This window comes from Arachis hypogaea, chromosome 3 (assembly GCF_003086295.3).
Source record: "Arachis hypogaea cultivar Tifrunner chromosome 3, arahy.Tifrunner.gnm2.J5K5, whole genome shotgun sequence".
In the NCBI taxonomy this organism is placed as follows: domain Eukaryota; kingdom Viridiplantae; phylum Streptophyta; class Magnoliopsida; order Fabales; family Fabaceae; genus Arachis; species Arachis hypogaea.
In genome coordinates, this window is record NC_092038.1 from 4,166,509 (window position 1) to 4,191,864 (window position 25,356).

Consider the following 25,356-nt stretch of genomic DNA (forward strand, 5'->3'; position numbering starts at 1 on the left):
GAGGAACCGTCGCCTGCTGTCCTCCAGTCTCCTCACCCTCGTCATCCTGAAGGAAAGTTTGATACAAGTTATTCATGCCGGTCACTTCGGCAGAAAGCCCCACTACAGAACAAATTGAAAAATGAACAAGTTAATGGAGGCAGCAATGAAAAATTTAAACAAGCGACTACACGACAAGAGAAACTCACGGATATAATCTCGGGCGGCCTCCCGATTACCCATGAGGAGATGAGGATTCACATTCTTTCTCCCAAGAACCGCCCACAATATGTCGGCTATCCGCCGATCCACAGTCGACATCCCTTTATAAGTAACCTTGATAAAAGGATTAGACCCCGCCCCGAAACTCCAATACGTCGGGATGAGGCGCTCCTTTTCCAAAGACAACCAAAAAGGGTGACGACCCTTGACCGGGCGGACCTTAAAATACTTGTCCTTGAACCCGTGGTAGGAGTCCTCGAACAAACCAAAGATCCTCCGGCCTTGGGCAGACCGAAAGGACATGAACCCTTTCTTGTGTTTCCCCTCCTTCGAAGGGTTCGTTAGATTAAAGAAAAAGAGGAAGACGTCGACAGAGATCGGCAGCTCTAAGTACTCGCACACCATCTCGAAGCAGCGGATGGATGCCCAGCTGTTCGGATGTAATTGAGATGGTGCCACCGAAATTCGGTTTAGGAGGCTCATCGGAAAGGGGGAAAAGGGGATGCGAACCCCAACCTGAGTGAACATAGCCTTGTAAAACCAGATCCAATCGGCAACCCGGGGGGCATTAAAATTAATCTCATAAAGCCGTTCGTGAGGGGCGGGGACATAAACATCATAGTTCGCCTCCTCGTCGGTACCCCCACAAAGATACTCGGCCTGGCGAAATTCCGTGAGCTCCTCCTCACCCATCTGATTGGGAGAGTTCCTGAGGTCGGAAACCACCCACGCATACGGGTCGTAACCCGCGGCGGAGCTAGAAGCTCGGCTAACGACACGAGGCATACCTACAGTGGGGGCACCGCGCGGTTAGTCCGTGAGGTCGGAATCCAGGAAAAACCCAAAGAAACCCCACGTGCCATGACCACAAGGGGGACCAAACAAAACCGAGACCAGAACAATGACACAAACCCCCCATGACACACCATAGTCAACAAAAAGAAAATGCATCCATGAAAATGCTTCCATGAACAACAAGAAAAGAGCAAGCACAGGAAAAACGCTCATAACAAACATGCAAACAACCATTGAAGCGAAAGGAAAAAGGTGGTTACCTGGATGAATCGAGAAAATTCAGATAAGGACGAAGCGCACTGGAGCAATGAAAAGAACTTCTAAGTGATGAGAGCGCAGGAAGAAGGAATGGGCAATATGATCAGAAAAGCAAGTAGAAGAAGAACAAAACGTAAAACTGTTTAAAACCGCTTTAGTCGAAGCGCGAAAGGCCTGGGGGCAGAACAGTCTTTGCACGCGTGGGTTTTTTCGACCCTTAATGAGCATTTAATGCCCCTCGCGAGAAACAAGGCGACAAAAGAACGCCCCGAATTGTGAACGGGCACGCATACGAGTAGCGCGTCCCTCATACGAACGATCGACCTCGCGACAACAGAGAACTCGCCTCCAACGACCCATACGGTCGATTAAAGGCGCGTGGGGGCACTGTAACGGCCTGGCCCAGGTCACTTACGGGTCAAACCGACCCACTGAACACCCGACCCGAGCGGTCGGTCATATGCAGCTCACTACGCGACCCGGACACGCGTCCCTGACAGCTCTCCACTGAAGCTGTAAAGAAGCTTCGAGGAAGGTGGGCCTGTCCTCGTAGGGCCCACCTCTGACACAGTATAAATGGGGAAGGACCTGCCCTTCCCCCAAGGTACGTCACACTTTTCCACCTAACCATTTTTCCGCCTGCACACTAGCTGACTAGAGCGTCGGAGTGTCTTTGCAGGTGGCACCCCCTCACTCTCCTTCCACGACAAGTGCTCGGCTACTCGGCAAACCCAAATCTAGCCCGACCGCGATCGAGGCGTCCTCACTCCCTCCAATTACCACCCGATTTGTCCGGAAACCGACGACCGAACATTTTTTATGTAAGAACTAAGCTCTTTTTACAAATATAGTGACTCCTCTCTTTTAACATATGTCAAATGTTTAGTTCTTTTTCATTATTTTAGTAATTTATCTCTTCTACAAAACTAATTAGTGCCAAATAATAATACTGTTCTTAGTAAGATAGTACAGTGTTTAAAGAGTCGTAAAATTAAAATAAATAGTTTATCAAATTTGTTAGCAATATAACTTAATTTTAAATTGAGAAATACTATAGAGGATTAGTATAATTTATTATTTTTTGTTTGCAGTTGTTTATTAATATTTAAAAGTGTGAGCTAAAAGTATGTTATTAGATTATTAAATTAAAAAGATGGATTGATAATTAAAATTATTGACAAAAAATAATAAATTCTATTTGTCTTTTAATATTTTTTTAATTTATTCATGTATATTTTTAATTAATAAGAGATTAAAACTATTATAAAATATTGCTACTAAAATTTAAATTAGATTAAATTATTTATCAATGGGACCAATAAAAAACCCACATCCACGCAAGTGAAGTGATTAAGGCTTGGTTTTGTAAATTTTTTTGAAGAGATGTTTGTGTTTAAGTTTTTCATTTTGTGTTTGGTAAATAAAAAAGATCATATGTTTGTGCTTGTAACTTTTAAAAGATCGGAGTACTTTTAGAGTTTTTTAAAGTTAGCTTATACTTTTCAAAATTTAAAAATATAATATAACCTCATATATTAACTAATTTTTAAATTTAATACTTACATTTATGTTTATTATAGTATTTCTAAATTTTAAAAATTATTTTACCAAACGTAATTATTGTTGATTGTGTTTATTGAAAGCTATTTTTAATTTGATTTACCAAATATAAATACTATAACTTTTAAAAAATTTATCTTTTAAAAATTAGTTTTTATAAGCTACTTTTAAAGAGTAAAAATTTTACTAAACTAAATATAAGTAAATTAAAATTATAAATTAATTAAATACAATTATATTATCTATAGGGGACAAACTACAAAAAATGTATTCGAAATATTTTAGTGCTAATAAAATATTTTTGAATTTTGTTATTGAAAAATACCCTCAAATTATTTAAAAACTTGATAAAAATGTCCTATTTTTTTCTGTTAACGTAGAATGTCTCAATTTACATATGTGTATTTTTTGTACGTTTTTAAATTATTTGAAAAAATTTGTGTTGATCACAAAATTCGAAAGTATTTTTATTAGCCAACAAATAATTCAAGTATATTTTTTATAGTCTATTTGTACATAGACAAAAAATTAACAACTAAATTAGTCATTCATATTAAATTTGAATTCAATTTTATCGATAACAAAATTTAAAAATATTTTTGTCAACAATAAAATAATTTAAGTATCTTTTTTTGTTTACCTATATATAGATAAAAATTAACAACTAAATTAATTATTTATATAAAATATAAATTAATTTTAATATACTATCAACACCAATATAAAACAATTTACAAATTTATCTAATTATCTAATATCATATTAATTATTAATAATTATTTTTTATATTAATCATATAAATAATTATTTTAAATAATTTAATATATTTAATTAAATTATTATTTAACCATCCTCAACTTTTAACTTTTTCATTTGAGGTGGAGGCTTAATTTTTTTTTAATTAAATAACTTTCTCTTCGGCAGTTTCAAGAGGCAAAGCAAAACAACAAAAAGGGTTTTAGAGTTGGAACTGAGTTGGAAAGCCCAATCTGGGAAAGGCTTCCGAGTTAGTGAGTCAGTGACTCACCACTCACCACCGAGTCACAAACTCGCCAGCTTTTATTATTGTTTAGGTCAAGTTGAGATTTTTTTTTGCCCCCAGAAACGAAAAAAAAAAAAACCCTGTTTGACTCAAAAAGCAGAGAACGCAGTGAAAGGACAAAGGGTTAGAGAGAATAAGAAGAGAAAAATAAAGAGAGGGTTTTGTGGATTGTGATTTGTGAAGTTTAGATCTGAGTGGTGAAGAAATTCGAGTGGCTAGAGCCCAAAGTTTTCAACTTTGAATCAAAGGGTCAACAAAAAGTGCCATCAATGCTCTGAGAACCTTATTCCTCGGAAAATGCCGCGCCCTTCTTTCCACAAGCTTGTTCTTCCTTCCACCATTCAATCTAGGCAATTGGTACCTAAATCCTCTCATTCTTATATCTCATTATTGTTCCTTTTCGTTTTTTTTTTCTGGTCGGAGTTGGTTGTATTCTAGATGAATTTGTCTTTTTCTTTTTTGGGGAAGAACTATTGCTATTGAGTTTATGTGAGATTTTGAGTGGGAATGAAATAAAGCGGTAGATAATTGTTCTGAGTCATGGTTTTTCATCCAACTCATCATCCTTAGTCCCAAAACCCTGTTACCTATTTCAAGTTTGGATTTTTATTCTTTAAACCCTGTGAATTATGATGCCAAGTTCTGTTTGTGCTTATACCTTGGACTAGGGTTAGAAGTTTTGCTTTGATTTGTATAATTGTGTAATTTGAATATTGAATTGGTTAAGTGGAAACGAAGAAAAACCAATGAAGTTTGGTAATTTGTATAATTGACTTAGAAGCTCAATGAAATTTGGTAATTTAGTTTCATACTGGTATTATTATTTTGTCCTTTTTCTACATTGATCACACATGTATATTTCTTCGTGTTCTTAGTTGAAAATTCTTTGCCTTTGTTGGAGATTTAATGAGATGGACCTTGGGGGAGAAATAAGAGTTTATGTGTGAGGAATTACAAGCAGGCTCATGCCTGATAAATATAAATAAATTTGATTCTTTCCTTTCATAAATCATAAGTTTTGATTATTTAACCCAGTCTAGTACTCCAACTGGTCTATGGTTTCAATAATACAATTGAGCTGAGGGAGGAAGCACTTTAATGAAACCATATCAATGAATGGTAGTTATATGAAATGTAATTAACAGAATCTTTCTCGCATAATCAAATTTCGGATTTTATTAGTCGTGGCATTCAAGTGTTCTACTGAAGTTTGAGGAGTGCCATTATCATGAAGTTAGTTTGCTTGAGAGCTGAACTTGAGAAAACAAATTTGTAAGCTTAAACGAGTCTCTTTTTTTTTTCCCTCACATTTGTAGCGTTCAATTTGATAACTCATTATTAAGATATATGTTGTTGATATCATCCTCTAATGGTTTATGAGAGACTTAGTCTAGTTTTGGATCTTGGTAGGACTAAATTTAACAATCTAAGAGAATCTCTGTTGTATAATTTTATTATTGTTTTTCCCAACGAGTAAACAAGTAAATGAATTTGCGTTTTTTTATGTCATAGGAACATACTTCTTGTGGTTGTGGCTAGGGACATTTAATGGGGTGATTGTTGGGAGAAGGTCAACGTATTTTATTTCCGATGTCTACCAATATCTGATCCTAATCTGATTTGCAATTCGCAGAGGATTCCAGATACTTTTCTGAATAGATATGGAGCTGACCTTTCTTCAATTGCTACCTTCTCAGTTCCTGATGGCAGCATTTGGCGTGTCAGATTAAAGAAGTTGGACAATGGATTTTGGTTTGTTGATGGTTGGGCGGAATTCGTTCAACGCTACTCCATCGGTGTTGGATACTTGATAGTATTCCAATACGAAGGAAAGTCGACTTTCATTGTTCGTATCTTTAATTTGGCCACTTCTGAGATAAGCTATCAGTCACCCGTACGAAGCAGTAACGAAGGGGCTTACTTTGCAAACCGTCTTAAGATTTTTGAAGAATTGGAAGATGAAGACTCCGCTGAATATTCATCACCTTCCGGCCTTACTCCTGGTGCATTGCAAAATAAATTTACCCCTGAGAAGAATTATACTCCTCCACCATTGCAGAATCTATTTAATGGGTCCAAACTTAATAGCGTAAACTGGGGCGATAGTGCAAACACCCTCTCTTCAAGAAGTGCCAATTCGCTAGACAGTCAGTTGACCAGAGATATAGGTGTTCAGTTTAATGCAATTGAGTTTAAAAGGTCTACTGACGAATTGAAGTTGCGTACTTCTGTTGGCGAAAAGGAGAAGAAAGCTCCAAGAAAGAAGCGAAAATCAGGTCCTACTAGATTCTTAATAACTTTTTTTTTTCAAATAACGATGAATGTGGATAAATGAATGAAATTTTATGATCAATTTGTGGAAGTGCAGATGGCCAGGAACCCTCTGAGGACCAAGAAGAGGAGGCAGAGATGCGATTTAGATTCTATGAAAGTGCATCGGCAAGAAAAAGAACTGTGACAGCAGAGGAAAGAGAAAGGGCCGTCAATGCAGCGAAGGCATTCGAACCACTTAATCCTTTCTGTCGTGTTGTCCTGCGGCCGTCCTACTTGTATAGGGGATGCATAATGGTGAGTCCTTGAATTTACCCTAATTTACATTATCATTCTTGTGCTTATCAATGATTGATCTTGCCAACTGAACTCTTTTTTTTTCAGTATTTGCCATCTTGCTTCGCGGAAAAGCATTTGAACGAGGTTTCAGGATTCATCAAACTTCAGCTCTCCGACGGGAGACAGTGGCCTGTTCGCTGCCTTTATAGAGGAGGCAGAGCTAAGCTGAGCCAGGGGTGGTTTGAATTCGCGATAGAGAACAACCTTGGCGAGGGAGACGTCTGTGTGTTTGAGCTCCTTCCGATGAAGGAGGTGATACTTCAAGTTACACTGTTTCGCGTCACTGAGGACGATGGATTCTTCAGCCCTCCTCCTCTGCACCAGCTCCAGCCGAGCCAAAATCTCGTGAGTCAATCTAAAATGTTGAACGCTCACATGCATCAGCGCCTCGGCTCGGGTAAACTGATCAGGAACTAAAGCAGTTTTGTTGCGGTTATAGTCCAACTGTATCAAGTAGCGGTTACTTCTGTGTGACCGGTTATTCATCTGAACATCAGCTTCACTTGGAAAAAACTTTGGTATTTTTTTGTGTCCATAAACATTTCAGGGAGACTTAAGTGGAACATAGCTATTGCTGTTTTGATACATTTTCTTTTTTTCTTTTCTTTTGTTTTGGCCTTTTGGTTTTGATTTGGGTTGTAAATAGATTGTTATTAATTATTATTATTATTATTATTATTCAAACTAGAATGATGATCAGTAACCGAGTCAATACTTGTCTTATTGCTATTGTCATGGTTTTTCTGTTGTATATATATATTTTTATCAAAACGGGACCAGAAGCCAGAGAAAGATTACACAAGATTAAACAAAACAGAGTAAATTGACCCTCTAAAATCATCCCCTATAATTTGTCTAAGTTGCTGTCTATAATTTTCTGTTGTAATTTTGACATGTTGATAAAGATTGTAATTTTGACATGCTCATTGGACAACATCAGTAATAGTCAATAAAAGAAAAAGTGAAAGTAGAAAAAAATAAATGTATTTACTTTTTAATTTTTTTTTACAAAACTTTGAAACAAAAGAAAGTGCAAATGGAAACAAAAAATTGGAAACAGACAAAATTGTACTCTATGAAATCTAAGTTCCATTTTGGTCTTTTTTTTTTGTACAAAAGAAAACATAATTTTTTATTACTTTGTATCAAATGCTTATAATTTTTTTAGATTCTTCTATTGTTGAACATGCTAATGCTTCTGGCTTCCAATCCTAAATTACTAGCGTTATTAATGGTAAAGAGAAAGTAGTGGCTGCTGAGATCTTGGTGGATTTGGCGGAATAGATGTAATAATTTATTCAACCTGAATGAACTTTGGTCTAGGAGAAAAATCTTTTGCCTTGCGAGAGCCTTGTGAATGAATTGAAAAGGATGAAGAATGATAGAAACTTTTGAGATTATGCAGTCCAGAACTTTTGGTGGCAGCTACCCCAAGAATATTGTTAAGGTCAACTGTTATGCTAGTGTTTTTTCGGATTCTCTTGTAGCGGACTTTGAGTGCGTTATTCATGATCATTATGGTACTTGGGTGTTAGGTAACTCGGGGTGTCTGCCCTTTGATTCAGTTTTCATGAATGAGTTATTGGCAGTCTGAAATAGTCTTATGATTGCGTGAGAAATTAGTTGCGATTTCCTTATTAGTGAAACTGATTCTATGGAGATGTATCTTTTGTTGAACAATATTATCAACTATGTTGCAGGTGATAATATAGATATTATACCTCAAGCAGATTTTGTTAAAGCAGTCTGTCATATAATTTTTTGGGATTGTGTTTTTGTTTGTTTTAATTTTTGTTATAGACAAAAAAAAACTTATAATTTCTGCCATTAGTAATTGAGTCAAATGTTATTATTAATATGATATTTGAAGTTTGAACCTAACAATTTTATTTTATCAAGAGCGAACAAATTGATTTGATTCATATTGTACAAATTTTAATCGGATTAAATTGAGTTTAAAGACAAACTATGGTTTTCAGTAAAAAAGAATAAAAACAATCCTTCACTCAAAGTAACCCTAATTATATGTTGTTACCTATAAAAATTGTTGTGTGCTATACGTCACGAAACTTTTTCTACGCGGAAAAGATAAATATCTAATACAGATAGTTATTACTTATGGTGTTATTTTCCATAGAAAAAAAATAGAAAAAAATATATATACATTGAAAAAATCGATAAAAGATATTGGTATGGATGATTCCTGTCTTGCACTATCAACAATATATCTATATATTCGTTTGACAATACCTTATTTTCAAATAAATTTGTTAAAGGATAATTAAGATGAATTAGATCAATTAGCATTATTTAATATATCTGTATATTTATTATAAAATATTATATTATTATTATTTTAATTTTTTTAGCATTTATATATATTTTTGTATATTGTATCCTTCTGAACGCACTTAAAAATATACTATACTTTCTTCAATTTATTCTCTTATTTCTAGCATGGTATCAGAGCATAGATTTCTTTTCCTCTAAAAAAATTAGTCCATAGTCCTTTTGTTTTCTCTTCCGTCAATGTTCTTTGTCATTGATTTTCGTTTTTCTTCTCGACGCTTTAGTTTGTCACTGCCCTTACCACCATCTTCGTATCGTCATCACGAGTTCAACGAGTTTGGAATCATCTCCAGTAACCATTGGACGCGCCGCCTGAAGCATGTTGTTCGCTTCAGGTTCTTCCTCCCTCCAGACGGCTCCAGCACCATTGAATCCATGCTCAGGATCAATGGCCTAGCAGCGTTCCATGTGCCATGCAACAGCGCTAAACGGACCCGTTCTTCAACCCACGATAATGCTGTGGAATACCGTGATTCTAAACTTTTAATTTTTTTTGTTGAACATGATATTTTGTCTGAGTTTTCTTGTCTTGATATGTCTCAACAAAATGGACGGGTTGAATGCAAATATCGTCACATTTTTTACTCCATTCGTGCAATGCTTCTTTTTTCTTTGTGTCCTGAGCATACTTGGGGTGAAGTTGTTCTTACTGCTGTATAGACTCTCTTCTTTTCTCTTTAGTAACATTATTCCCTTTGAGCATATTTATCATACTTCTCCATATTACAATTCTATTCGAGTTTTTGGTTGTGTCTGTTTTGTTCTCCTCCATCCTCATGAACATAATAAACTTGAACCTTGAGCTCACATGTGTTGTTTCCTTGGTTATGGCACTGAATACAAAGGTTATCGTTGTTGGGATCCTCTTTTTAGACGTATTCGTATATCTCGTTATGTTGTATTCTCGGAGCATCGCATGTTTTCTAAGTTCTCCTTATTTGAGTCCATTCCTTCTACCCATTCACCTTTTTCACTAACCCCAATGTTGATATTTTTCCTAATGATGATTCTACAGGTTTTATCTCCAGTCAACCTCTCGAGCCTTCAACTCTTCCGCCTTCTCCATCTCACGATGATTCCAGATCGGACGACGGTCCTGCTCCTACTATCATGCCTCCTCCCTCCAATCGTTCTTCTAGGATAAGAAATCCACCTCCTCATCTTCTTGATTATCATTGTTTTTCTACTATTCTTCATCACCGTGAACCTCAGTCATTCCAAGAAGCCTCCACAAATTCAAATTGGCAGCAAGTAATACATGAAGAAATCTAAGCACTTGAAAAAGCACACACTTAAGACTTAGTTGATCCTCCTTCTGATCACAAAATTGTGGATAGTAGATGAGTATACAAAATTAAAACTTACTCTGATAGTTCTATTGACTGTTATAAAGCACGATTGGTCACTTAAGGATGTATACAAAAGTATAGTATTGATTATGAAGAGACTTTTGCTCATGTTGCTCGTCTCACATTTGTTCGCACTCTCCTTGCCATTGTTGCGGTCAGAAAATGATCTCTTAGTCAGATGAATGTGAAGAATGAATTTCTTAATTGAAATTTGAAAAAAAAGGTCAATATGAAACCATCTTCGAAATATCCTTGTCTTTCTAGCAAAGTGTGTCTCCTTCGTAAGACACTTTATGGTCTTAAGCAAGTTTCTCGTGAATGATTTGAAAAGTTCAGCATCACTATATGTAATCTCAGTTTCACTTTCACCTCTCATCAGAATGTTCTCTTTATTCATAAAAGTGAACGTGAGGTTATTCTTCTGCTTTTGTATGTTGATGACATGATCATTACTGGAGATGGTGTTGATGGTATCTCTAATCTTAAAAAATTCTTTCGCCACACTTTTGAGATGAAAGATCTTGATTCTCTCAGTTATTTCTTTAGCCTTGAAGTCATATCCTCAGATGATGGCATCTATCCCTCTCAAACTAAGTATATTTCTGATCTTCTTATTCGAGATGGAATTACAGATAGTCGCATTGAATCTACCATTCTTGAGCTTGATATTCGGTTTACTCCTATGGATGTCACTGTTTTGGATAACCCTACTCTTAATTGATAGTTAGTTGGAGGTCTCGTCTACTTGACTGCCACACAACCAGACATCGCCTATCCAGTTCATATTCTTAGCCAGTTCTTGCCATCTCCTCGTACTACTCACTATGTTGTAGTTCTTCGCATTATTTGCTATATCAAAGGCACTCTTTTTCATAGTCTTCATTTTTCTGCTCGTTCATTCTTAACGTTTCAGACGTACTCAGATGCTGATTGGACTGGTGATTCAACTGATCATCGTTCTACTACTGATTACTGATTGTTTCTTGGTGACTCTCTCATTTTTTGGTGAACCAAGAAACAAATGTTCACTGCTTGATTAAGCACCTAAGCTGAATATCGTGCTCTCGCGGACACCTCCATAGATGTTGTCTCGATCCGTTGGCTTCTCAAAAACTCAGGTGCCCCCTCAGTCGTCTCCAATTGTGACAACCACAGTGCTATTCAGATTGCTCATAATGATGCAACGCTTTCTTATTGATGTTGTCCGTCTCGTAGTTGTTGGAACTCTGGATCAAATTGCTGATATCTTCACGAAGGCTCATCATTCTACTTGTTTTCGGACTTTAGCGTTCAAACTCAAGATGGTATCTTTAGCTCCCACTTGAGTTTGAGAGGAGATGTTAGAATATAATTAGGATCAATTAAATTAATTAGCATTATTTAGCATATTTGTATATTTATCGTAGGATATTACGCTTTTATTGCTTTGATTGTTCTAACACCTATATATATACCACTGTACATTGTATCAGTCTGAATGCACTCAAGAATACACCATACTTTCTCCAGTTTAGTCTCTTATTTCTAATAAGTTTTATATTCATTATGTTGTAAGATCGACATGAGAAAAAATATTTTATAATTAAGAAAATAATTGTTTCAAGGGTTACATAAAATATTGATTTGGGTCTGGACGTGAGGTCCAGGATCCTTCTGAGACAGTGTCCAACTTGTTTGGTGTCGAGGTGCTGTCGTTCGAATTCCTCGTGAGAAGGTGGGGGTGGTACCTGCAAGAGATTTCAATACTTAAGTTAGCAAAGATTTTAGATAGTGTTTAGTAGATTAGAACGTGTATATACCTGAGCAGTGTCAGTGTATTTATGATAGAGTTGATAACCACTTTTGTTAAATTAGTTCCACCTTTATTGATGGATGACCGTTTCCTTTATCTTGGAAGTTTATTATGATCTATCTTTCAGGAAAAATAAAAATTGTTAGAGAGAATCGAGGAGACAGTGACTTATTTAGACAAATGGAGTTCGGTTTCCTTCGTTGTGTTCGACCTCCTTAAAAAATGTCAGATGTATGGTGGAGGCCACCCTCTTAGGTCGGGCCTTTTATTTTTATTGAGTCTGATTTTTATGCTCTGGGTCAGAAACAATTATACTACATATATGTTGATAATTATTTTTATATTTTTTACTAATTTTTTTCTATAAAATTTATATTTATATGCATATTTTAGTGAATTCTATGTGTTTCGATAAGATTATATAACACAATTTGGTAAATTTTAATTCTAATTTTAGTGTAAAAAAATTCTAATAAAAAAACAATTTAAAATGAGTAGGATAGATCATAAAAAGATATCATTTTTCTTATATTCTTCTTTTGAACAAAATAATGGTGATTCTATAACATATAATTTTAATTAATATATTTACTAAAAGGATTGTATTTAATATTTATAATTAACTTATTCAATATTCAATATTATACTAATTAGTAAAAATAACAAAAGTAACCTGTCAAAAAAAATAAAAACCGGTACAAAGATAGGGACCCATTAAAAAATAGCTCTCTTCTTGTACCCAAAAAAAGAGAAAAATTAAAAATAAAAAAAAACACCCTTTTCCCAATTTCTAACCCCAAAGGCAAAGCAAAAACAAGAGGGATTTAGGATTGAAAAACCCAAATCTGGAAAAAAAATTAAAAAGAAGAAAAAAACAAAAAAGGCTCCGAGTGAGCGAGTTTGTGGTGGTGACTCGGTACCGAGTCAGAAACTCGTTAGCTTTTAATAAGGTTGTAGGTCACCAACACGTTGAGGTCTTTTTTTTTTTGTTTTTTTATAAGGTTTTAGGAATCATTGTTTAATTTTTTTATTTAAAAAAAATTGTTTGACCCAAAAAGCAGAGAAGGTAGTGAGAGGGTGAAGAACAGAAAGGGTGTGAAGTGAAGAAGCAGATCTGAAGTGAAGAGGTGAAGAAGAAGAAAGAAAAAAGAAAAAAGAAAAATCCCAGTAATTAGAGAGCCCAAAGTTGAAAACTTTGGATCAAAGGGTTAACAAAAAAAACAAAACTTGTTATGCTTTGAGCCTTCTTTCTTGGTCTTCACCCCCCAAAAAATGCCTCGCCCTTCTTTCCATAAGGTTATTCTAACCACCACTCTTCAATCCAAGCAACTGGTACATATCTTCTCCCTCTTTCTCTCTTTGTTTCCGTTTTTGTGTGTATTTTTTGTTTTTTTGAGGAATTATCAATTATGATTAGGTTTATAAGAGATTTGAGTGAGAGTTCGAAGAATTTGTTAGACTGTGTTTCTGGGTCTTGCCCTCTTTCCGCAAGTTTGGATTTTTGTTTCTTTGGGGTTGTTGAAATACACCGTTGTGTCTCCTTTGAACATTGAGTTTGAAGGATTATTAGTGATGAATAGGGTTAATGGTGTTATGACTTTTTAAGATGCTGAGCTGAAACTGAAGTTAGTTGTAGACTTTATAAAGTGTGGTGATTGGTTCATTTAATTAATTACAGTAGTTTCGCTCTTGAATCCCACTATGTTCTCCGTATAGAGAAATCAACTCTAAAATTGCTAGAACCCTTGTTGCTTTGATAGATAGTGCTGAAGAAAAGTACATAAATTTAGTGTTCTGCTTTTTGTTCCAATTTCTCTATTGACATTAGCTATTATTTCCTGGCACTATCTTTATTGAGACAATTATGATAGAGTGAAACTGTTTTTAATACTTAAACCTAAGAAATATTTGGCATCTTTTCAGAGCCCGTATGTGATATCTATATGACTGTATTTGGCATTTGATTTGAGCTTCACTATTCACATTATTTCAAGTGTTCTAGTTCAGGTTGAAGAGTTTCATTATTCTGAACTTCGCTTGCCTTAAAGCTGAACTTGTTGAAATGGATTTCAGAACATAGAACATTGCATGTTTGAAATGAATCAATATATGGTATCCAATTTAATATGCGTAACCTGATCTGTGAATTGCAGAGAGTACCAGATAATTTTCTGAGAAAATATGGGGGTGAGCTTTCCTCCTTTGTTAACCTGTCTGTTCCCGATGGTAGTTCGTGGCGCGTGGGACTGAAAAAGGTAGACAACAAATTTTGGTTCATTGATGGTTGGGCAGAATTTGTTCAGCGCTATTCCATCGGTGTTGGATACCTTTTAGCTTTCAGATACGAAGGAAAGTCGAATTTCAGTGTTCACATTTTTAATTTGGCTACTGCTGAGATAAATTATCAATCACCCACACGAAGCAGCAATGAAGGATCTTACTTTGCGAATCGCCTCAAAATTTTTGAAGAAATGGAAGATGAAGACTTCACTGAATCCAAACCAGCCTTGCAGAATCTATTTAACGGGTCAAAACTTAATAGTGTAAACTGGGGTGAGGGCGGGAATGCTCTTCCTGCGAAAAGTGCTAGAGATATAGGTCTTCAGTTTAATGCAATTGAGTTTAAAAAATCTACTGATGAACTGAAATTGCGTGCTTCTTTCGAGGAAAAGGCCAAAAAAACTGCAAGAAAGAAGCGTAAATCTGAACCTGGTAAGCTATAATTAAGTTATAACTAACTTTTCTTTCTAGGATTTGGTTATCAAAACCTTGAATTTTATGGTCAATACATTTCAGGAAGTGCAGAAGGCCAGGAAGCTTCTGATGAACAAGAAGAGGAGAGAGAAATGCGCATTAGATTCTATGAAAGTGCTTCTGCAAGGAAAAGAACCGTGACGGCTGAGGAAAGAGAAAAGGCTGTCAACGAAGCGAAAGCATTTGAACCATCTAATCCTTTCTGCCGGGTTGTCCTGCGGCCCTCCTATCTATATAGGGGATGCATAATGGTATGATCCCGTGAAATTCACCACGACAGACGTTGTTATTCTTCTTCAGCTTTATATCCGGCATACTAATCACTTCTTTCTGTATTTCAGTACTTGCCATCTTGCTTTGCAGAAAAGTATTTGAATGGTGTTTCGGGATTCATCAAACTTCAACACCCTGATGGGAGACAGTGGCCAGTTCGCTGCCTTTATCGAACGGGTAGGGCTAAGTTAAGCCAGGGATGGTTTGAATTTGCGATAGACAACAATCTAGGCGAAGGCGACGTCTGTGTGTTTGAGCTGCTTAGAATGAAGGAAGTAGTGCTGCAAGTTACTATATTTCGTGTCACCGACGAGGCAGAATTCTTGAGCCCTCCTTTGCTGCTTACCCAAAATGAGAACCAGGCCAAGCTGTTGAGAAGCCCCATGCAGCAGCATCTCCTTACATCACCTAAAAGTTAGGAATTAGCGGCGGCTTCAGTCGCGATAACCGCCCCCTACTCTGTATCAATCAAATGACTCCTCTTGCTTCTGTGTGTTCAGTTATTCATCTGATTTCTGTCACGTGGAACTTGGATGCTTTTCTTTTCTTTTTCTATGTTGATAAACATTTCAGGATGACTCAAGTGGAACATAGTTATTTGTACTCTTAGTACCTAGTAGTGTCTGTTTTTCTCTGCTGTTATTGACTTGTGTTGTAAATAGATTGTTCAACTGCAATCTAGTTTTTTCTGAACTGAATCATTGCTTGTCCCATAACTGTTAAGATGCTTTTTAAATGTTTTTTTAAGTTTGACTTTATATTTTATTGCTTCACCTTCACATTTATCCTCCTTGTAACTTGATATGCATGTTAGGCTGTGTTAATTAACAAAAGTGCTACTTGTATACCCTTTGATTGTTGTCATTCTATACTTTTTGTTTGTACTAATGTAGGTCCAATCATAATGTCATGTTTTTAGAACACATGAAATTTTGTTATCTTGGAAGAGAAAGAAACAAGTAATGTGAATGCATTACTTGTCTATGATTAACCATGAACACCATTTGCTTGGGAAATAACGTTACAAAGACTTTTTGACATGATATTCAAGTTTAAAACATAATCTTGAATCACAAAGATTATATAGATTCCCCCCCCCCCCTTTTTCTTTCATAATACCATATTTTATTTTATTTTTATTTTTATTAATAGTTTAATTTTACTCCTAACTTAACTCTTTTTTTTTAACCAACTTATCTCACTTTACAAATGTATAGGTAAAATAGAAAAATCAATGCAATCCCATGGGGTTTAGGATTACTTGTCCACATGCAGAGAAAGAGTTGTGTTATTGATGAATATTTTTATTTTATATACTAAGTAGATTCAAATTTCTTTTAATTATTAATTAAATGTAAATTTAATTTTAAATAAAATTTGTATTTTTGTTAATAGTTAAAAGCCGTAGCTTGACTCAATATAGCATATTGGAAAATAAAATTAGTATTTTTTTTAAGGATACATCATACATCCATCATTGGAAGAGGGTAAGAAACCTCAATAAATTGTATCTCTTTCTTTTAAGTTAGTCAATTTTTTTCCCTTTTTATATAGCTCTAATAAATGATGTAACGTGTATCTTGCAATTTTGCTTTGAAGAGTTGGTGGATGAGAATCTTTGAAGATCGTGAATTTATAGTATTGCGTTTGTTTTTTTTTTAGGAAAAAGAAGTGTGTCAAAATAGAAATAAGAATAACATTATTTTGGTCTCTAAGCTTGGGTCAAATTTTAATTTGGTTCATAATGTTCTAAACGTCTTATTTCAGTCCAAAAAATTTTTAAACGTTCTATTTTAATCTCAAAAAAATTTTAAACAGGTTTAATGTTATCTCATCATCAAATTTGACATAAATAATTCATATATTAAAAAACCAATAACAGTATATAAATAAAATAATTAATTTACCAACGTTCACTAATATAAAATTTTTCTTTGATTTTGAAGGTATTGAATGATTGATTATTAAGATTTGTAGTTTTATAAAAAAAAAAATTAAAGAGAAGAAGTGTTATAAGAACTTAAAAAAATTTGGTTATATTTTTCTAATACATAAAAAAAGATATAATTTAACTAATAACATTTTTAATGTTTATAACACCAATTTTATTAATTACTAGTGTTAAATTTAACCGTAGAATTACATTAAACTTATTTAAAATTTGTTGAGACAGAAATAAAATATTTAAAATATTAAAGACTAATTAAAATTTAATCAAAATATTAAGGATTAAAATAGTACTTTTCTCTTATTTATACCATCTTTTGAATTGGCCTCTTTTGGTATTATGATTTATGAGTATCACTATACGTTGTTACTCTTTTTTTTAGTTATTTATCTTGATGATTGATACGATGTGTAAAGTTTAATATTTAATTTGTTAGAAAAATTAAAAGTTAATATTTAATTTAAATTATATGAAAATAAATAATTTTAAAATATAAAGAATTTACCTTAAAAAGAAAATTAGGCAAATTCGACACAAAAAAAAAAAATAAACAAATATATTAATCTTTTTACCATCTTTTGTTTAAGAGAAGATGAAGATGAAAAGATAGTCATCATAATACATTACTTATAATTGGTATGATGGAAAGATTATGTACAAAATAAAATCTGAAATTAAATATCGTTTCCAAATACTATAAGTCTATAGCCTAATGTCACAGTCTGCAAATGTTTAGAGTAATTAAATTGATAGCGACAGCATATATTACTACTAGGTGAATACTATGGTGTCTAAATTATGGTACCTAACTTACTAAAAAAGATAAAGAAATAATATTTAATAAACTTTAATTATTTTATTTTTATTTTATATATTTTATTTTTTACCTATAAAAGTAAATTAGACAATTTAGACACAACAATAAAAGATACCATAAAATTCACCTTACTATTATTGGATTGAATGTAATGCCTAAAAAAATAAATGAAAAATATTTTAAAAATAAAAATTTGCTTTCATATTTCTTCATGCGTCAAGAAAATTCCATGTGCCAACCTCCCAGGCTATTAAAATATTCATCAAGTAGTATTACTATTTTTGATATTCATAATCGAGTAAATTTCTAAAACGGTATTTGAAAATTCACTAAAAAAATGTTAACAACAAATAAATTTTTAAAGATTTAAAAATATAATAAAAAATTATTAGATATTAAATATATATTTTAAAAAATTTTTAGAGATCATAGTTTGATTCAATTTTTTACAAACATCATTAAAAAATTAGATCTTTTTATTCTCAAAATTTAGTAATTTTATATTTAGTGGATTTTTTTAAATTTTTTATTGCAAATAAAAAAATTTAAAGATTAAATTTTGTTTTAATTTTTTTGTGTATTATCTAAATATTTATTCAAATATTGTCATAAAAATTCGAATAAAATAAATCAATCATTTATTAAATACGAAAATTTTTTTTGTCACATAAAAAAATATAATATTAGTTACTTTTGTCGTTTTTTTAAATTATTTACGAGCTATTTTATCGATGACATATTTTAGAGATTTTTGGTAGTGCATAGATGTTTTGGATACCAAATTAAAAGTTAACTTTTCTTTAAGGAACCATAAATTAAAATGGAACAAATAGCAGCATCACTTCATATATTAGTATATTACTATAATAAATTCATAAATAATAACCATGGAGTTCAGCAGAGACTTTCTCTCATATTCCAATGTTGTATGTATGTATGCATCATGCATGCATGCATGTTCCATTGCAAGACCCCAGATGAGTTCTTATTTCACTTGTCCTGAATTCTGGACAGCTTTATTCTTTGCCTATCTTTGGAAAATAAAAAAGATAGCTCCTTAATAAGAAGTTACTTAATAGTAATGCATGCAAGCTAAGGTCAGCATAGTATTCTAATTTCCAAAAATGATAGTAGTGATAAAAAAGATTACATTTACATCAATGCAATTGAATTTGGCAAGTGATGAGTGTAAAGTCTTAAGTCAATCACTAATTAGACTCTAGCAGATAATATATATTTTAAATTCTTATTTTTTGCAAAACCGCAGCAGATCTTGTTATTCTTCCTCTCCAGTATGCCTTCTTCTTTATTGTTTGTTATTCTCTGAAATTGATTTCTTCTTTCTTGTTTAGCATTCTTTCTATCACTCTTGCTTTCTTGTTCCACCTCCCAAAAGGCATTGTTTTGTTCCTCTTTTTGGTTTCATTGTTATGTGTTTTGGTGCTATATATGCTGCTGCTATTGTTATGTGTTTTGGTTTCATTATGATTTTACTATGTTGTTACTGAAATTTCCTATTTTTGTTTCAGGTTTTGCATCATCAACGTTGAAAGAAAGCACCTTTGTGGAGATCTGGACAATATTTTTTTCCAGGCAGATCAAGAACTTCAATATACACTTTTTTGGTAAGGTTTTTTGCTTCTTTCTCATTTCTCTTTAATCAATTATGCGGAAATTGTTTATAACTGCAGTCATGTACCAAACTTTGGTGTTAACTTGTAGTTGATATATACAAAATCATGTGTATATTTGCATATTTTTTTTCTTTGATTTTCCAACTTACTTTGAGTTTTATCAACAGCCTCAAAATTGAAGACTGTTTAAGTTTAACAGACTCTGCATAATTATGAACTGTTTCCTATAACTTTTTTGCTTGCACTTCCTTATATATTGTGATGTATTTTCATGTATTTTGTCAAAGTCAAGCTTTCAAAATTTGTTTTGGAATTAAAATAGGTATGCACGTTTGTGAGGAGAGTAGAATAGTAGATGATTTTGTCAAAAGTCAATCTCTTTGATTTGTATTGTGTTCTAATTTGCTAATATAGTTAATCAAATTTGAAGAAATGCAGCTATGTAGAAAACATTCAAAAAATCCCTTCCTCAGCTATGACTGAATTGTGAATTGAAAGGAGTTACAGAATTTCTTGATATTGTAATATGAAATGTGGAATTTTCAGATATGATGAATACTTCAGCTGAGCAATCCTCCTTCTTCAAAGTCTTCCTTCCACAGTTTAGCTCTGAAAAATTGGTAACTTCTTAATTTAGTGTGTGTATTTTCATAATGGTACATTATTCATGTTTGGAAGAACAGAGTGAATGAGTTATTAAATTTACTATGATATGATCTAGACTTGATTAAACAATGATCTTCTTTTCTTTTCTTTCTTTAAATTGATCTTGCAGCTACTCCCAAAAGAGCATGTGGCATTGACAAGGATGAAAGAAAGGGTACCTGAGGAATTCATGCTGAGAAATGGAAGAGGAGGAGCATGGAGGGTGAAGACAAGTTGCATTGGTGAGAAGGTGTATTTTGATGATGGATGGAAGGAGTTTGTAAGGGATAATGGTATACAAGAAGCTTGTGTTATTATTGTTTTCAATCCAGATGGAAGCAGCACATTCGAGTTCAAGATCTTTGAATCATCAATGTGTGAAAAGACACAAACCTTGGAGGAGGCGGCGGCAGTGGAGATGGAGGAGTCATCAGAAGAAGAAGAAGAAGAAAATGATGATGATGATGATGATGATGATGAAGATTATGAGGATGAGGACGAGGATGAGGATGAGATGGATCATCATAGAGCTGGGAAAGCTCCTGCAAAAAGGAAAAGTAAGTTTTAAACTTTGTTTTTATTTTTCAGTTGATTTCTTTGTTTTTATGCAGCATGAGACATGCTTTCTATTTGGTTTTAGGGGGAAATTACAATGATATTAAGGAGTATGGAGAAATTATTGCAACTTTTATTGATCAACACAATCCATACTTTGTTTTCAAAAGGAACAAATCCAGACCCAATGAACTGGTTAGTCTAATTCTTTCTGTGTTTCAATGTTTCTATTAAGTTTTAGACTTTTAAGACCTTTTTATACAAACTATTTTGTATTTAAATTCATGGCATGTCATTATTGCAGCATGTTCCATGTAAGCTCATTAAGGAGTACTCCATTACCATCCCAGAAACTATTAAATTATGTTGCAAGGTATAGTTTTATTTTATTTTATTTTACAGTTTCACAATTATATATAATAGGTATTTAATTAACCTATGTGATAACTGATCACTACTATCTTTGCTATTACAGTATATCAAAGTGAACTCGCCGGAGAAAATAACTGTTGAGAGTAGTCCTTGGCCTGCTTTCACCGGAAGAGCGACTAAATGGATAGACGGTAGAGTTTGCATTAAAGGGTGGGGAGGATTTTGCAGAAGGAACAATGTAAATGCAAGTGCTGATACTTTCATATGTGAACTGAAGATGAGTAAGAATATGAAAATAATAAAAATGATACAGGTCTATGTTGTTAAGAAACAAGCTTAGAGGTTGTTTTATATATATATATGTATGTATATATGTTGTTAAGAACTGAGCTTGACTTGTTCATTGTCTATATACTCATCTTGAGCTTCTCCCTTTACAATGTATATATGCATGTGAAAAATATGGTGCATGAAACAGATCTATGGTTAATTTTCCACAAATATCTAGCTAGTAAGATCCATCAGATGACTTTAATAACACATTTTTGAATTTAATGATTTCACATAATAACAAGATTGGAGAATCAATATAATAAATTGATTGTCCTAATTTATTTCTTCTTACATGAAATTGGTGAACCAATTTAATCTTAAATTGGGTTTTCAAATATTTTGAATATAGTAAATTACAGTATCTTAAGTTGGAAAATAATTTATATTTTCAACTAAATTCAAACTCACAAGAAAACGCCATTAAAAATCCCAAATAAGTCGTTATGAAAAACGAAAATGCTATTTGTCTTTTAAGCTTTAGTCTTTGGTTTAAAAAATTCGGGAAGTTACTTACTTTTTATTTTCTCTTCCACTAAAAGCTAAATAAAGGACAATTTTTAAAGGCAAATAGAATTCAAAAATCTTCAAATCTTTTGGATTAAGATAAGAAGAACAAAGATAGTTCAAAGGAATGAATATTATTAACTAAGCATAGGGTAAACATATTTTCTTGGTCACAGCATCTAAAGTTGCATGCCACATAACACAACTTGCTATCATATTCATATGTTCTTGTCAACCATCCACAGTTTCCTTAACTTATCCATACAAACACTTTGCATTGTATCTCAATTTTCTTTGTTAACAAGTGACTTAATAGTTCATTTTCTTTGCATACTTTTCAGATATCAATGATGGCTGCAGCATCAGCAATAATGTCTACTTCTACAATGATGGGAAATGCTACTGTTTGCACCACAAGAAGGACGAAGAGAAGTGTTCACTACGTTGCAGGGTTGAATTCTTTTGGAGGATTGAAGGTGCAGAACAATGTCACCTCATTAGGCCATTCATTGTGCACTGAACAATCCTTTGCAAAGGTTGTGAGCTCATTGAAGGGAAAATCCAAAGGTGGTGGTGGTGGAGGAGGAGCTACATCTTCAACAAGCAATGCTGCAGGTGAGATTTTCCAGATTGCAGCCATCATGAATGGACTTGTTCTTGTTGGTGTTGCTGTTGGATTTGTTCTTCTTCAAATCGAAGCATCTCTGGAAGAGGCTGCTGAGTGAGAATAAGCTCATGAAACAATTTCAATTTGATTCATATATTTATTATCTTCAAAGAGATTGTATCTTTCTTTCTGCTAGTCTTGATGTGAAGTAGAACATTAAAAAGAAAAATCCGGTATCTGAATCCTATTATATGAATTTTAATTGGTAAAAACAAAGAAATATACACAAAAATACACAAATATGTCTGATTTTCTTAGAGATATCTGGTCTTAATAATAATCAATTTCAATAGTTTGTTATTTTTTGTTATTATTTTTTTTCTTTTTCCCCTCAATTTGAAAAATAATGGAAAATCTGAAACCTGTTTACATTAAGGTATCAAAAGAAAAGGCCCCTTTATTTGGATTATCAATGCATAACACAGTAAGAAATTGATGTATGCAGAAACATCCCTTACAATAATTACCAAGTCCAAGATCAACAACTTGTTGATTGAATTTTAAGGGTATTAAAGCAATCAACAGGATCTAGAGATAGCATGCTTCTGACATTTATTGGATATTATTACCTTGATATACACTAGACAGTTTTAGAATTCTTACAATCTATAGTGTTGGATACATTATATTGTATTTCATGATCTCAAATCTTCATTCACTTGAAACTATGGTAGATTATTTCGGCTGCTTGAAACCTTCACTTGCCATGGAGGAGTCAGCGCCTTTATTATGAAGTCTTTCATATTCCAACCTATCTGCAATGGTGTATCTTCTAGCTAGTTTCAAGCAAACAATTCCTGCAAATATCAGAATTGAGGAAAGAATCCAACTGAATTGTAAATTAGCTAATGCTCTCGCCCGAAAATCAGCCTCTTTGGTGCCACAAGTAACTGCTCCTAGCATATGATTTTCATTGGCTATTGGCAAATTCATTACACATCCTTTAGGAACAAGTCCAGGAACCCACAGATTAAACCCCATGTTTATAAACCAACACCCTTGGAAGATTACTGATATAGAAAGTACAAGTGCCGAGGTGAAACTGTTGGGGAAAGTAGTTGCAGCCAGAGATGCTACGAACGAGACTAGTACTATGAGCTGCAGCAACCAATGGTAATGGCCTTCAAGTCCAACATGGTCTGTGGAATGAAAGTGGAGTAGGAAGAGTTCTTGGCTAAACACTGAGGATGCAAAGATTCCAACAAAGCCAGAGAAGAGGTCAAGCGAATCGGTTAACTCTGTAGAGAGCGTGAAACCAGCAAACAAAGCTAGGTGTATGAACATGGTTGCATGCTCAAAGTTATCAAGCTTAAATGCATAGTGAAAATGAGGGAAGTCCAAAACTTGCATAAAAATTGCAAGGATGGAAAAGGCCAAAAGGGAAACAAGTTGCAAGTGTTTAAGTCTACTAGAATACTGAGGTGTGTTAAGTTGGTACCAGAATCTTGCAGTGAAGTTAGAAGGGCCCTTCAAAAGGTAAGATTTGATGGTGTTTATGGTATGCCATAGGCCAAGAAGGGCAAGTGCTAACCCTGGAACTATGTGTCCTACAAAAGAACCCATGCCAAAGTTTTTTCCTTGAGAAGATAACCAGTCTTTGAGGTTGGTTTCTTCATTTAAATATATGAAGCTTTTGCAAACATTGATGCTTTCACGAAACAAAGTGCTTTATATGATGTATGATTAGTCCAAAATTTGACTCGGTGCATGGTGCATGTGTTTCCACAAACAGAAAAAGAAAAACCTGTTCTGAGCAACTTCATGAAAGAAGATTCTTAGAAGTCTTACGTCACTTCAGGATATAGACATCATAACCTTTATAAGTATTATGCAATTCTGACTCTCTGAGGTAGCTTTTGAAATTGAGTTAGACTCACTCAATTATTATATAGTATAAAAATTTGTGCTGTTTTGCTACTAAGATAACTTAAAGGGTTGTGTTAGGCACAATTAATTCTAATAAAGATGAAAATGGGGACAACACTTCCATCAGAAATTAAAGTAACCTTCCAAGTAAAGGTTCAAGATATAGTGTTTTCTTCAAAAAATTTGATGGACTCAAAATGGAAATCCGCATCAGAGTTGAGAAGATAAGATGTAACTCCACTATAAAAGGAAAAAAACAAGCCATATAACATCAATAACTGATGCAGGGTTCCATTTGGTAGTGAAACTGAAAACGTGGTTGGCTTTTTGCATTGAAGCATGCGAAGCTATAAGTGTCCCTTGGAGGAGTGGAGAGTGAACCTTGCCCAATAAATTCATGTGGCTTAAGATGTTCCCACTCACTCACTCAGCAAAGAAATTGGCTCACCATTACATCAGAATTCAGGTAAAAAAAATTGTGTATGACAGCAAAAGTGGGAAGATTTTATGAATATTATTTTATCACTATAGTGATGTGAATAAGATAAGTTGATTTGTATTATTGATCATGGTATGTGTATTGTGTGGTCCATTCTGAAAAGTTCTCACTTTAGAGACCAATAAAATGATATATCATATTGCAGACTTCTAAAAGAATACAAAGAACAACCAGATTAGGAATAAATACAAGTGTGATCTCCTTTGAACATTTGAAGAAATGCACAACTAATTCTGTTAAATTAACAACACCACTATGATAGTATGATGTATAGCTGTAGAAGTAGTAAACCTTTAAACATGGATGAAGCGCTCTCTATAGTAGTTTTGAGAATTCTAAAAGAACTAAAAAATAAATAATAAATAAATAAAATTGAGTGGGATCAGCTACATGAATCAAATGATATTTTTGTGTTCTATCATGTATCATGTCTAAGTAAAACTATTTACCCATAATTCTCCCTTGACTACCTCGTGTACGGTCTTTTTGGATCTTCGTTTACCTTTTCCACCTGTCTATCTTCCATTTGATCC

General features: G+C 33.6%; 5 protein-coding genes across 6 annotated transcripts; 4 read left to right on the forward strand and 1 right to left on the reverse strand.

The window, feature by feature from the left end:
* The first annotated feature begins 3,685 nt into the window (after positions 1–3,685).
* LOC112788902 (B3 domain-containing transcription factor VRN1) lies at positions 3,686–7,178 on the forward strand. The gene is made up of 4 exons (XM_025830579.3): positions 3,686–4,213; positions 5,490–6,132; positions 6,225–6,424; positions 6,512–7,178. The coding sequence occupies exons 1-4, from the start codon at positions 4,154–4,156 to the stop codon at positions 6,881–6,883; spliced, it is 1,275 nt and encodes a 424-aa protein (XP_025686364.1). The 5' UTR covers positions 3,686–4,153; the 3' UTR covers positions 6,884–7,178.
* Positions 7,179–12,780: 5,602 nt separating this feature from the next.
* Positions 12,781–15,681, forward strand: LOC112788903 (B3 domain-containing transcription factor VRN1). Of its 2 annotated transcripts, none has more exons than XM_025830580.3 (4): positions 12,781–13,288; positions 14,110–14,668; positions 14,753–14,961; positions 15,052–15,681. In XM_025830580.3, exons 1-4 carry the CDS (start codon positions 13,229–13,231, stop codon positions 15,400–15,402), a joined length of 1,179 nt encoding a protein of 392 aa, XP_025686365.1. In that variant the 5' UTR covers positions 12,781–13,228; the 3' UTR covers positions 15,403–15,681. The 2 variants fall into 2 exon arrangements, with proteins under 2 accessions (XP_025686365.1, XP_025686367.1); XM_025830582.3 differs by having other exon boundaries at positions 12,932–13,288; positions 14,762–14,961.
* A 3,253-nt stretch (positions 15,682–18,934) lies between these two features.
* Positions 18,935–24,046, forward strand: LOC112788904 (B3 domain-containing protein REM20). The gene is made up of 7 exons (XM_072232252.1): positions 18,935–19,040; positions 19,278–19,373; positions 19,929–20,002; positions 20,158–20,584; positions 20,668–20,777; positions 20,887–20,955; positions 21,058–24,046. The coding sequence occupies exons 3-7, from the start codon at positions 19,931–19,933 to the stop codon at positions 21,292–21,294; spliced, it is 915 nt and encodes a 304-aa protein (XP_072088353.1). The 5' UTR covers positions 18,935–19,040; positions 19,278–19,373; positions 19,929–19,930; the 3' UTR covers positions 21,295–24,046.
* LOC140172885 (uncharacterized) lies at positions 21,096–24,046 on the forward strand. Its single transcript, XM_025830587.3, has 2 exons — positions 21,096–21,235; positions 22,133–24,046. The coding sequence occupies exon 2, from the start codon at positions 22,139–22,141 to the stop codon at positions 22,514–22,516; it is 378 nt and encodes a 125-aa protein (XP_025686372.1). The 5' UTR covers positions 21,096–21,235; positions 22,133–22,138; the 3' UTR covers positions 22,517–24,046.
* Positions 22,838–24,021, reverse strand: LOC112788905 (uncharacterized). The gene has a single exon (XM_025830584.3). It carries the CDS (start codon positions 24,019–24,021, stop codon positions 23,134–23,136), a length of 888 nt encoding a protein of 295 aa, XP_025686369.1. The 3' UTR covers positions 22,838–23,133.
* Positions 24,047–25,356: the final 1,310 nt, after the last annotated feature.